This window comes from Mirounga angustirostris, unplaced genomic scaffold (genome assembly GCF_029215605.1).
Source record: "Mirounga angustirostris isolate CCGP_5_RB_7025 unplaced genomic scaffold, mMirAng1.0.hap1 SCAF_7, whole genome shotgun sequence".
In the NCBI taxonomy this organism is placed as follows: Eukaryota; Metazoa; Chordata; class Mammalia; order Carnivora; family Phocidae; genus Mirounga; species Mirounga angustirostris.
In genome coordinates, this window is record NW_026991715.1 from 20,442,324 (window position 1) to 20,455,572 (window position 13,249).

Below are 13,249 nucleotides of genomic sequence, written 5' to 3' on the forward strand. Positions count from 1 at the left end.
AAGGAGAATTCTTAATCCAAAAAATTATAGGTGCTCCTCGCTGTATGCGCTCATGCTTTTCCAGAAGATCTGAATCCACACAGGATTTTGTAGGAAATAACCAAATGCTCCTCTTACTGACTTCTCATGGGGGATGATCAAGGCGTGTAGCTTTGCGTGTGCTTTCTAAATCTTGAGTGCTGTCACTCAAGAGGCTTTTCACTAATCAAGTTACCATCATGTGCACAGAAGAAAGGCTTTGGCTGCCTCCAAGCAATTTTAATGTTCTGGGTTCTAATCAAGCATATGATGCTTACCAACTGGCCTGGCACTCCTACTACCCTCTTTATCACTTTTCATTAATTATCAGAATGAAATAAATAGGGCAATGACACCAAACACTGAACCATAAAGCTGAAGCTGCCAGAATTTGTGGAGAGAACACCACCAATTTAGACTCCCTGACAATCCCCTAATATTCCCTTGTAAACATGGAACGACTTTTCCTACTTTCCAAAATACGCAACAATTTACACTGAGCAATGGTTCATGGCAGAGTATCTGCATCTTTCTTGGGTCAAGTATAGTGTAAAGCCTGGATCTACTGATCAGGAGTGGTCCAGGTGGGAGTCAAATGGGGGGGGATGGTACTTATGCATGAGTCAGAACCCAGAGCTCAGGGGATACGGGTTAGCTGCCAGACCTGAATCATTCTCCAGAAAAGGAACCCGGTGTGGTCCAGCCCACCTTCTTCTGAAACCATGACGTAAGCCTACGTGGCTCACTAGACCCTTCCCAAGCCATCACTGAAGCTACTAGAGCTCTGTGGTCCTTGATTCTCCTTTAGACCCTGTCTTGATTTCCACTCGAGTCATAAATTCCCCACACTTCATTTTCCTCCCTTTGACAAAATGAGGATGGGGACGCTAACCACGGCCTCAAATACTTAGCAGTCACACTCAACATGTCACGCTTGGTTGAAATTCCACCCTTGGGAATGTGCTACTGCAAGAAATTGCAATCTCAGGAAGACCGGTAGGACAGATGGTATTTATTTCTAGAAGATATTTAATTCAAAAGTCAGATATAAAGGGAGATGTCCTAGAGGCCATACGCTTTGGATTCTCTAGTAACTGACTGAGGATTCTGTGGTCAGCGCTCTCCTTCTGAATCACTCAAGAGGAATGCGCAGTCAACATGACGGTAAGTAGCTCACTGCATTCTGCTTCTTTGTAGGCTGACCCTCCGTTTGGTCCCCTAATCCTCCTGGGGTCATGTGTCCCACTATCAACTTAGACCTTATCCCTTTTTTTTTTAGAACTCCCTGGGAACATGATACTGCGTTCTGGTCACCCTACCAGGTAGAGGTTTTATGGAAGAGACGAGTTCAGTGTAAGGAAGCCTGGCATCATTCCCGTCTATGGCCTGCCTAACTTGTCTGCCCTTGGGTATAAAGACTCACTGAACTCAAAGCACCTCTCAGTGCCCGATGACTGCAACCAGTTTGGTTCCAGGCTCAGAGTGCAAAACCAAGGCCTCCAACCCAATTTACGGTTTTTCTGTGCTTCTGGTATGTGTGGATAAGAAATCATGTTAGGAGTGTCCACTCCAGGTGCGAGTCAGAAGCAGCTCACCGTGAGGACTGCCTGGGACAGACTTGGCTTCTCATATTCTGTAATGCTCCGCACTATTCTCTGGAAGCTGAGGAACGCAGTGGGAAGCGGTCTTGCTGGGTTCTCTCTAAACAAACGGGCCTCTGCCACTCCTCGAGCGAAGTGAGACACATTCAATGTTCTCAGTCAGCTCTCTCAGCGTGACTTCCTTCAAAAGTTGTCTGACGGGGCATGTGGGCAGCTCAGTCAGTGAAGCGTCTGCCTCCGGCTCAGGTCAGGATCCTGGGGTCCTGGGATCGAGTCCCGCGTCGGGCTCCCTGCTCGGCGGGGAGTCTGCTTTTCCCTCTCCCCTCCCCCCACCTCATGCTGTGTCTCTCTCTCTCTCTTAAATAAATAAATTTAAAAAACAAAAAGCGTCATCTATCAACGTGGGGATCAAGAAGACGTCGCCACGACAACATACACAGGGTGTAGAGGTACAAGTGAGTCCGTGAAGAGTTGGTAGGAGACCAACGCATTTTGGGTATTTTTGTGAAAATATTTTGGTGACTATTAAATTTAAAAAAAAAATCTCGCTCTATGAGCCGAATGACGTTCCCACATTTCAGTCAAAGCCTCAAACTGACAAGCAAATGTTTATTTGCCTTTTAGCATATTTTTAAAATAATTGGTTACATTTACACACACACACACAGACTTAAAAACTAGGAAAGGCTGATCATGGGAGGTACACACCGGAAATCCAGAAAGGACACACAGCCATTTTATTCAGGCCACCTGTGCCTCAGTTTCTCCGCGAGAGTAACCGGGCCCATGATGGGAGTCTTCCACATAAACGCGAAGATGCTAATAATTAGATGGTGTTGGCAGAGCCACGTAGAGTTCCCCAGGCAAGAGTGTTCAACTGTTCAGACACGCCAAACGTGTCATGTGTCGTGTCAAGAAAGCAGCCCAAGGAATGAAAATCCTACACAGGTGTGTCCGAGATGGACTGGAGTCAAATGAAATGAAGGCCATACAGGGGTGTGGCATGTTTATAACTGTCCCATTTCCTCTTCAGTTACCGGCAATTATCAAATGGGCGGCAAGGGGCTTGCCTAACTCCCATCGCTTTGAACCCCACCCGTCTTGGGTCTTCTCCGATGGTGTCACACCAGACTTGGCTCCGTATTCTGCAGTTGTGCCCACGAGCCTAATTCCTGCAACCTTCGTTGCTGAGAATGCTTTCTGCAACCTCTGATAGGCCTCCCCTGTGTTACTGCTTACTTTCCTTTGGCCAGGAAACTGTTAGGCAATCGTATTGGAGGACAGAAAGGCTGGGGAAGGGTACATGTGAGAACGCTTTAGTAGACACTATTTTTAAAACGACCTGGACAGTTCCTGTGCTGCAGCCATACAGGACAGAAGCCGAGGGAAGAGGCTAGGGGAAAAGGGAGATGAATGTTGGGCGGGGGGAAGCAAGACAGGGCTAAGGTGTGCCAGGGAAAAATCCGCAAACAGCTTGAGTAAGTCAAGTGACAAATGATATATTATCAACAAATCATAAGGTCCAAAGGTTTTCTGTAGAAGATCCCTCCTTAGTCCATCCCTTATTCTGAAGGAGCAGAACCCAAAAGAAGATGTTTGCAGAGACAGAAACAGGAGAGGCTGAGACTGCTCCCCGTTCAGAATGGAGGCTTGACAGACCCATTTTTTTGCCCCTCGGTGTTTGAGTGCCTCAGACCTGAAAGCCTTTTTTAACTCCTTTCACTTGGGGGAGAAAAGCTGTAAAACGTCACCGTAGACACAAGCAGAAGTGATATCGGAACCTCTGTATCATCCAGAGCAATGCCTTCCCAGGACAGGGCGCTGGCTACATGGTGTCTGGGGACCCTCACTGGCACACCTGCTTTCCCTGACTGGCCCACTGTGACTTTTAGACAAGGGGAAGAAGGTCACATTCCCTCTCCGTCTAGGGCAGGACCCTGGATGTGGGCACTGCAGACTATGCCTTTGACTTACAACCCCATCCCTTTGGTCACGAAAACGTCAGCGAGCCCAAAGTTGCTGGGAAGGTTGTTAAGAGAGAAGAGAGTTCTCAACCAAGGCCATGGAAACTGGTACAATTTACCAGGATTGCCTTTTGGGAAAGCAGTGAAGCCATCAAAAGGTATTCCAGTGTGTTAAACATGTTTGTGCCCTATACGCAAACAATGAATCATGGAACACTACATCAAAAACTAATGATGTAATGTATGGTCATCAACATAACATAATAAAATAAAATTTTAAAAATGTTTGTGCCCTCTGACTAGATGACTGTTTCTTGAAAGCTGACCCCAGAATAGTAACTGCAAATTCATAAAACAGTACAAATACTTCCAGCACAAATTATGCAGATTATGCAGTGTGATGTTATTTAAGAAGCGGAAGGCAATGTAAATATCCAGCCTTACAGGAATTTGAATCAAATTTTGTGTCCATTCCATACAATGTTTTATATCAACAGAAAATACATCTTAGAAAATGTTTTAATAACATCAGAAATGCTTATGTTTTAATGTTACGTTTAAAAGAGAAAGCGGTATTCAAAACTCTATCAAATGATCTCAACCACGTTTAAAAAAAAGTGTATTTAAAAAGCAAAAAAAAAGGGCTAAACCAACAAATTAAAGTGGATGCCTGAATAGTGAGATTATAGATGATTTTTTTTTTTCTTCTACCATTTGGGTGTTTTCTGCCCCGCAGATATCCTCAAATGGCCAGGTATTCCTTCTATCATCAGAAAATTAAAACCGTAACGAGGATATGAATGGCAGAAGGGAAAAAATAAAAAATAAAAAAAAAAAATAATTTTGTTTCTCCCTTTTTTGGAGACTGGTCTAAGAAGAGCAAGGCTGGGAGGTGAATTTTAATACAGTGTAATCAGATTTTATAACGGCTCCCCTCTCCCCGCAAAAAAAATCAGTGACAAAGTAGATTTCCGGAGCAATATTTTCCAGATTGTCTAGGCCAAACTTAAATCAAAAGTAACATATTCTTGACTAGAAAGCTACACCATACAAACTTAAACAGGTATCAAGACCATATCACTTTGTTCCGCAAATTTATTCAACATTCAACAAATATATATGGCACACTGACTCTGTGCCAGGTGCTGGGGATCCAACAGTGAACAAAACAGATGGGATCTGCGGACTAAAGAAGCTTCCAGCTTCGTGGGGCAGAAAGGGATGGTTTGTATACATCAACCCAGCTGAAGCTGATTCAGTTACTCTTGCCAAAATCAGACGCGAGCACTATAAAGAATGTTTCTATCATTCTGTGCTTAAAAAGAAAAGAAAATAAAAACTCCAATTATTATGTCTCATCGGACTCCCTCCTTCCAAAGCGCACTTTGTGAAACAGATGGGAACTTGGGTAGAATGGAAATCCCAGGACTAGGTGTGAAGAGCGAGGGTTCTGCACGTCCTACCAGGTGTGGTCTTGCACAAGTAAATCCCTTTCTAAGTCTCCTTCATAAAAATATGGACAATAACAGTTTACTTTGGATTGTGTTCTAAGGATTAAAGGAAATCATTACCTGAAAAGCATGTCCAGCACAATGCCTGGTACAAACATCAACAAATCAACCCTTTCTCTCATCCACAGAATACACATAAAAACAATGAAGCATCAAAAACAATGACGCACTGGGTCAATGAAATGGGGATTGCGGTAAGTAAGCGGTAGTGACTACTAAGGGGGACAGGGTTTACTCTGGATCATAAAAATGCTCTAAAATTAATTGTGGTGATGGTTGGAGGACTCTTCATACATTAAAAAATACCCATTGAATTATACACTTTAAATGGGTGGACTGCATGCTGCATGAATTATATCTCAAGAAAGCTGCTATAAAAATTCTATTTAAAAAGTCAATGAAATACTTTCAGTCAATATGCCAAGGTGGGCCAAAAGCTATACTTTGCAACAGTGAGAGAGTATCTCCATTTTGTAATTAGAAAATATATCTTCAGTTCAAGGTCACTGTAATATGAAGACATTTTCAAGGTTTTCTTACTAACTTCTTCATAGGAAAAAGATAAGCAAGGGGGGACAATACTATACACACACATTCTGTAAGAAAACTTCTTACATCTTTCACCAAGCTCAAGTCTGAAGAAAAGTTTAGTTTTACACGCCTCACACTGTATTGACACAGAAGTTCAGCTACAATATCAACCAACCCAAAGGGGTAATAACAAACGGCCTTAACACAGTGCGTTTAAAGCGGACTGCTTCATTTCTTAACACCTAAGGTCACCACCAAAATATACACACAAATGACACAAAAGAAAAATGTTTGGCCTAAAAACATGAAGCTGAATCCTACCGAAGAGCAGCTTATTTATTTCACACTGACAAGTGGTGATGAGACTATGGTATTGCTTTCCAGCAAAACACACCATCACTCATCATATGCACATGGTGGCCCCATCAGGAAAGCATACAGCTGGTAGGTCCAAGAGGAAAGTCGACCCAGGAAGACGGCTCAGACAAGCCCTCCCTTGGTCCCTTCCTTATACTCCCCCTTCATTCACAGATCTTTATGGACTGCACACTGTGAATACCTGGCCTCCATTTTTAACTTGTGATTTTTCTGTGAAACTGGTAATCTTAAAAAAACAAATACTTTGATATGTTTATAACTATGTGTCATATACAACCTTAAACCAAGTTTATTTTATTTAAAAAAAAAAAACACACCAAAAAAACCCCTTCACCATTGTACCCAGAATAATCAGAGGTAACCGAGATGGTATACGGTCCAGCAAATACACAAATATGGTTTTCTATTTGGGTTGACTTCTGCATGTAAAAATTGGCGGTTCTTGTGCACTTTGAGCAGTTCTGTCACCAATGGTTATGAATCTCAACTTTTCATGGGCAACCACCACTGCAAGATTGCCCGGGGGCGGGGGGTGTCAAGTTTATGGCCAAGATACCGAGCAGCACTAACTAGAGTAGTTCTTCCAGAGCTCTAAATCTCTGTGAGTTCACGATGAAGATCAAGGCCAGATGCTCTTTCTTACTAGCACGCTGATTAACCGACTGTGCTCACCTTCCAAACTCACAGACCGGGGGCTGATTTACCTCCATTTAGCACATTACTGATAGGAGGAGCATGCTCCTCAGCAATCTTCAAGTTCCCCCCGACTGCTGAGTTATAATCATCACTGGTGCGGCGGGTAATGAAATGCAGAAGCGAAAGTGGACATCTTACTCGCCTTGTGAGTCAAAGCTGAATTTATCAAATCACTGGGAAATACCTCAGTAAGTAATAACATTTCACTTAGTAAAAAAAAAAAAGTATTGCACCAATCCCATGCTCAGACACCGAAAACACAAAGTGAGCCTGGATTCATATTTAATCTCTTCTCAAATCAAAATTGAAAATGAAAGTTCTATTTCCAGTAATAAGTTCGGCAAGTCAATAATACCACAGCATAGGAGTAACAATACCGTATGTCAGGTCCATCGTCAATTTATAGGGAATCATTTGCCTTTTAACGAATGAACCTGAAACCCCCCATACTGCACGTTGAAACACTATCCTCTCTATGACTCCGGAGATACAGGAGAAGCAGAAGAATTTAAGAGCATCTCCGGTGGTTTAAAGAGAATCATTTACTTCCCCTGATTAATTACCCTTAAAACATTAATTCCCAAGATCGCTGTTCTTGGAAAACACATAGAACCTCAGATGAAGAACCTCATACAAAGAACCATTCTTCCTCTTACACCAGGTGGTAAGTCTTCTCTAAAAAACCACACTTCCTTTCATAAGCTGCCATTTGCATTTTCACCGTCCCCTCTGAAAGCTCCCAGTAATGCTGCGAGTACAATCTTTTTTATTTGTTACTTTATTAACCTCCTTTAATACTCTGGGTTTCTGGACTATTTCAAAAATAATTCAGCAGAGACCACAGGGAAATGAAATGAAGCTACCACTTCCGGCTCAGTGAAGAAACAGACAGTAAGGTCCACCCTGCCATATTAATAAATTAGGAAGAGTAGTACCAGTTAGTTCTTCATTAAGCCCCAAATCCTCTGTCAAGTCCAGGTTCAGGATCAAACGCTGGACCCTCTTTCTCACAGGGACGGTGATTCAATGACGCTCACCTGCCACCCTAGAGCTTTTGGACAGACACTATCTATCCTGGGAAGTAAATAGGGCAGGGGTGTCTGTCCCATTTTATACCCAAGAAAATGAGGCAACAACACAGTGACTTCCTTAAAGGGAAAAGGTCAAGCAGTTTGCAGAGGGTTAGGACATCCCCTCTTTCCCCTGAGACCATGGTTCTCAATCTTGTTTGCACATCAGAATCCCCTGGGGAGCTTTGGAAAAAAACACCAAGGTCAGGTCACCCAACCAGACCAAACTGCCATCCCAGACCAAGGAAACGCCTGCAAGTGGTGCCCGGGCATGTTTTTAAAAACCTCCGAGTGACTCAAAGGCACAGAGCTGAGAACCCCGGTCCTATAACCTATACATGTTTTAAAGGCCAAAGTAAATGACAGTTGTAACAATGAAGTATGTTCTCGGGTAAGGCAAAAAAAAAAGGGGGGGGGTGCCCAATTAGAAATATGATTTAATAAAACTCCAAAGGAAAACACATTCATAAGAGCTAAAAAGCCAAGTCCAACATGTATGTATTTACACACTCTGCTGTACACACCATGTTTTTTCCGGTTTGGTCTCCCCCCCACCCCACCCCCAATCCCCCAAAAGAGCAAATTTCCAAACAAATAACTATACAAAGGCATGTGCATACCAAATGTCAGGAATGAAAAGCTAAGGAGATTCTTTCCAACATGTGAGAGCAATTTTGTCCAAGACGTCAATGCTCCTATGCACTCACCTTAAAGAAGAAAGATCAGAGCAGAATAACTAAACATCCAAATGCAATAATAGTTTTTCTCTCCTATGAAGCACGCTCTGAAACCCACTAATTATTTCCAGAGGGAACTTCTCTCGTAACACGTTACTCCTGAGGACAGTTTGGCCTTCAGGCAACCAGAACTCCGCGTCCTGGCAGGAACACTAAAGGCAAAGTCTGTGACTGAAAGAACCCTCTTAACATGAGGAATTCCAAGCACAAGAAGCAATTAGTATTTAGTGGGGACCTCATATTGCCGTCTTGCTGGTGCCCACTATCTTTCAAACTAAATCCCAAGAACAGTCAATATTCCCCCCAAAGACTGCAGATAGGAGCTCCTGAGATGTCTAGGATCTTAATACACACACACACACACACACACACATGCACGCACCCCCCTATGAATGCACATAACAAATTAGGTTTGTGAAAACTGCTACCAGGTATACAATCACCTCAAAATGAAAATACCAGGGAAGAGATTTTTTTTCAAGTCCATCTCCAGGAAGTTAATCACAGGCAACTGGTACTTCTTCCTAAGTGCCCGACTTGAAGCTTGTCGTTAGTGCAACCCCATAGTAGAAAACTATTGTGGCTTCCCTGCCCCTCCCTTCTCCCCAGACCCATCCCTTCTAGCTCTGCCAAATAACTGGGTCCAAATGTGTTTGTTCTGTTTCTCTCTTTGTTTTTCCCCAAAGGGAAAAATTAATGGTCAAGTGGGTTTAATTTTTAAATTGGTACAAGAGCTTTAAACACACTGTACTGGGGGGAAAAATGCAAATGGAACGCTCTTGAAAATGGTTGCACATTAAACACACATCTCACGAGCCGCGCCTTTACGAAGGCGGGTTCTCGAATTCTGTGGAGGTCGGGAGTTGAGTTTATTCAGCAAGAATAACTCTGTTAAGAGCTCCGGGCTCCTTCTTGTCACCACAGTCAACATCCGCACATTCCAAATCCTGGAAAACATGAGGCGGTCAAAAGAAGGCTGGAGCTGCAGAAGGCTCCAGCCCTGGGTCTGCAGAGCACTGAAAGCCAGGTGGGGGACACACGCACAGGATGGGGGAGATCGCGGCACACAGAGGCAGGTACACAGACCCGGGAGGCGGACCGCTCAGAGAACACGGTGCAACTCGGGAGACTATACATGCACTGGGACCAAACAGAAATAAGAAAAAAGCATAATGGTAATCCTGATTAATACCACAGAGCTCTTTAACCGTTTGCCCAGAGTTACTACAGTTTCTGAATACATTTCTTTTTCCTAAGTAACCCTGTCTTTTATTCGAAGCTCAGGTTCAAGTCAAAACTAAGCAGTCTTCCAAGCGAGGTGAAAAACAACCCAAGACTAACAGGCGTTCCAGAAAGTTTGTAGCTAATTTTACAACATCTGCCACCCAGTGAGGTCATACTGCAGGAACCCGGTCCTGTCCCACACAGGAATAAGTAAAATCATGACAAGCAATAAACCGACGGGCGCCAAGTCGTAGCTGAGACAGAAGTGCAAGGCGCCACTTGACCCAAATGAGCACACGATCCAAGTGCCAGAAACTCTTCCTTTCGAGTTGATGGAAATGCAATCTTAGCCTTTCCAAATCTTTTTCTGTTCCTCAATCATCAGTACCTAAGCTAACGAACTACGACCTTATTAATGTCCTGATGCCATCTGTATCTATACTTTTCTCCCCAAGATACCAGTCGGACACCCTCAGCTACGGCTTCTGCTCTCAGGAAAAGTCTGAGAAGGCCAAGTGTGTACAACCCAAGGAGAGGCAATAGGACAGAAGCTCGCTCCCCACATGGGATCCACCTCTTGCACTGGAGGGTGTCTAAACAGACAAGCAAGAGACGAAAATGTGAATTCCAGCTCCTCTTCCCCCAATCCCTCTCAATCTGGCTGCAGAGCGCTGTTAAAAGTACAAAGAGGACGCACCTCCACCCCCACCCCAAACACCGGACATTTCTAAAGCCAAAAGCGAACGTGAGCTATCACTTTTGGTTGAGCTCACAAGAGAACTCCTCCTATCTGCTGCTTTCATTCACCTTCTCTGGTTCCTTCATCTATAATGAGTTTTCCTTACTGATGCTATCTACAAAATCTTGTATCCAGATACAAAATATATCCTTCCACAGTATACTTAACGCAATATGCAGAATTCAAAGAGTTCCCTACGGTTTTTAGCTTTTCTACCCTGAGACAGCGTGCGCTGTTTTCCGCCTTTCTGATAATCAGTCTGAGACAACCTGTCATTTGATTTTCATCCTTTTTTATATATGTTACTCTCTCGCCCGTGAGTTGCAGCCCTCAATTTCTTGCCTTGATACAGAGGGACCTACACAGTGATTCTGAGTCTCATTACCCTCCTCCTTGCCCTTACTCCTCTCCCAACTGGCCAGGATACTGACGCCTGTCCTCTCCCTCATCCTTGACCAACCTAGCTTGGAGGGAAAGAAAGGGTTCTTCACTTCGCTTCGTTCGCCTGGGGCTCATTTTTTCTACTCCTCTCATTGCCCAACGGAGCAACGCAGCGCTCTCCTTGGTATTTCGTTTTTAATTACCTGTGGGCCTCTCAGGTCAATGACATCTGAAACACACCGGACCAGGTGATCGCGTGCTACGAGATGTGGCCAGCCAGGGTCTGGATCCACGGTAGGTGTGGTATATGCCACGTGTATATTTCTAAGAGCACTGACAGATTAATCCTAATCCACTTCTCTTGTGACTACTGGATTAGCCTTGCCAGCTGGCCTGCTGAGCTAAGGCGGAGGGAAGGCCCCACGTCTCCAGTCACAGAAGAGAAACGACTGGTTCAGCTGGGGCTTAAGTCTCTGACCTTGGGCTTCGTCAGCTCAGGGCACCAACCGGCCACAGCCACATCATGGCCACAGCCCTCGCTAAACTCAAGAACCTGAGCTCGATTCAGCAGGTCAACTTAAACCTCAACAACCCATGTCAAGACAAACGAAACAACCGTGCCCGGACACACAGACTGGTTGGCACACCGAGAAGAAAGTGAACCTGAGACCAGTCTGTCTTCCTAATTTCCACGATCCCTCTCAGGGCAAAAGGGAACCCTCACCCTGCTTCCCAGTCTTCCCATGCTAGCGCCTAAAGCGCAGACCCCTTCCACGGACACCTCATTCATCCCGAACGTAAGAGGCGCCGTGAACAAGAAAAGAGAAACGCAGTTCTTACTCCAACAGCAATCCAGACAGTATAAAAACCCCTCTTCTTCCTCTCCACGTACCACCGAAGTCCCCTCGCGGGTGGATGTAAATCACATGACATCATGGGGAAGAGGGCACGGGGAAAGAGAGAAAAGTAAAGTGCACTTACCTTCTTCTGTTTCATGCCACACGATCCCTTCCAAATTCACACTAGTGCCAGGTTCACAGGGCCCCAGACACTCTGGTTCTGTCACTACTCCAACTTCACATGTATTGACACCCACGGAACGAGTCCGAACCAAAAGCTGCTCGACCGGTGCTGCAATATTGGATGAGGATGGGGGAAAGTAGGAGGGCAGAATCGGAGGCGTGAGGCTGCTGGAAATCGGCGGTGGTGGTGCTGGCACTGTAAACAGGGGGTCAACCTGAAAGACAGACAGGCTTACTGCAGTGGTGTTGTATTCTCAGCACGGTTTGCAATGCAATCTGTTTACGTCACTTCTAGAATACATCACCATTCCAAATTCCATTTGCAATTCTAACACGCTTCGAGGGTTTGCGTGGTGCCAAAAGATAAAAGTCGAAGGGAAATGAGCATCTGATTTTGTTTCCCCTCCCCCACCCCCCCCATGCCAGACAAGGTCAACATCGGGGGCTCTTGCTTCCAGAATGAGAGGCAGGACTTCGATGTCCTCAGGTCACTGATGTCAAACCGGTCAGCCTCAGTCAAAAAAGCGTGAAATACACTCTGCAAAATTCAGGCTCTTTTCCACCTGTGATGAAATCGTACTTCCAAAGCTACAATATTTTCCAAGGGAGGAACTCCAATAAACACCGCGGATGCATCATTTGAACAGTTAAGCACGGGAGATGGACTAAAATTGTGTTCAAAGTACTTTATAAACCGTAATGAATTAAATCACCACGAAAATACATTAACTTACTCCGCTGAATGTATAAAATACATAAACCTGATTATACACACTCAAACACATAAACTGGATATTATTAGCATGTATTAAGCATCAACTCCTAATTAAGTTTTCTACGGCAAAGTTTAGCAGAATTCATATAAATGGGGTAATTAACATATGTGCCCAACATCAACAGAACTGGAGTTTCTCCAACGCACATGTCCTTAAGTGGCCTGGCTTGGAAAGATCCCTGATGAATGTGACCGAGTCCTGGGACTCCTCCCTCTAAATCCCGGGAAACAGAAATGACAGCCAATATAAGAGCTTCCAGTGCAACGGTATCTCCTTTGCACCCGAATCCTAGAGAGCAGGCAAGGAGATCTTCACCACAAAACATCCAGGAGCCTGGCCATAACGAAACCAAAGGCTATGCACATACTAAGTAGGTAAATCACCAGCCAACCCATTCGTTCGTCAGACCCATTTTAACCACTGTTAGGACTGTTACAGCATAGTTGGGGCCCTGCTGACAGGTGGTCAAGTGCGGAAGAGCCAAATGCAAAGCCCATCTGCACCGTGACTCCACATTCCCTATGTCCTCACGTGACACACAGATACCGCCTACCTCTACCCTCTAAGGGATGACCCCCTGCACAGGCTATCAGCTGAGCTA

At 44.5% G+C, this 13,249-nt stretch overlaps 1 protein-coding gene across 9 annotated transcripts in view; it reads right to left on the minus strand.

The window, feature by feature from the left end:
- The window catches only part of ZNF608 (zinc finger protein 608), a 112,584-nt gene that overhangs the window by 47,504 nt on the left and 51,831 nt on the right, over window positions 1–13,249 (minus strand). For all 9 annotated transcript variants that reach the window (XR_010412967.1, XM_045891834.3, XM_064595837.1 and 6 more), the window contains one exon: window positions 11,832–12,087. Coding sequence is in view for 8 of the 9 variants with exons in the window: in XM_045891834.3 (XP_045747790.1) it covers window positions 11,832–12,087 (256 nt within the window). In the remaining variant the exon portion in view is untranslated. The remainder of the gene's footprint in view (window positions 1–11,831; window positions 12,088–13,249) is intronic.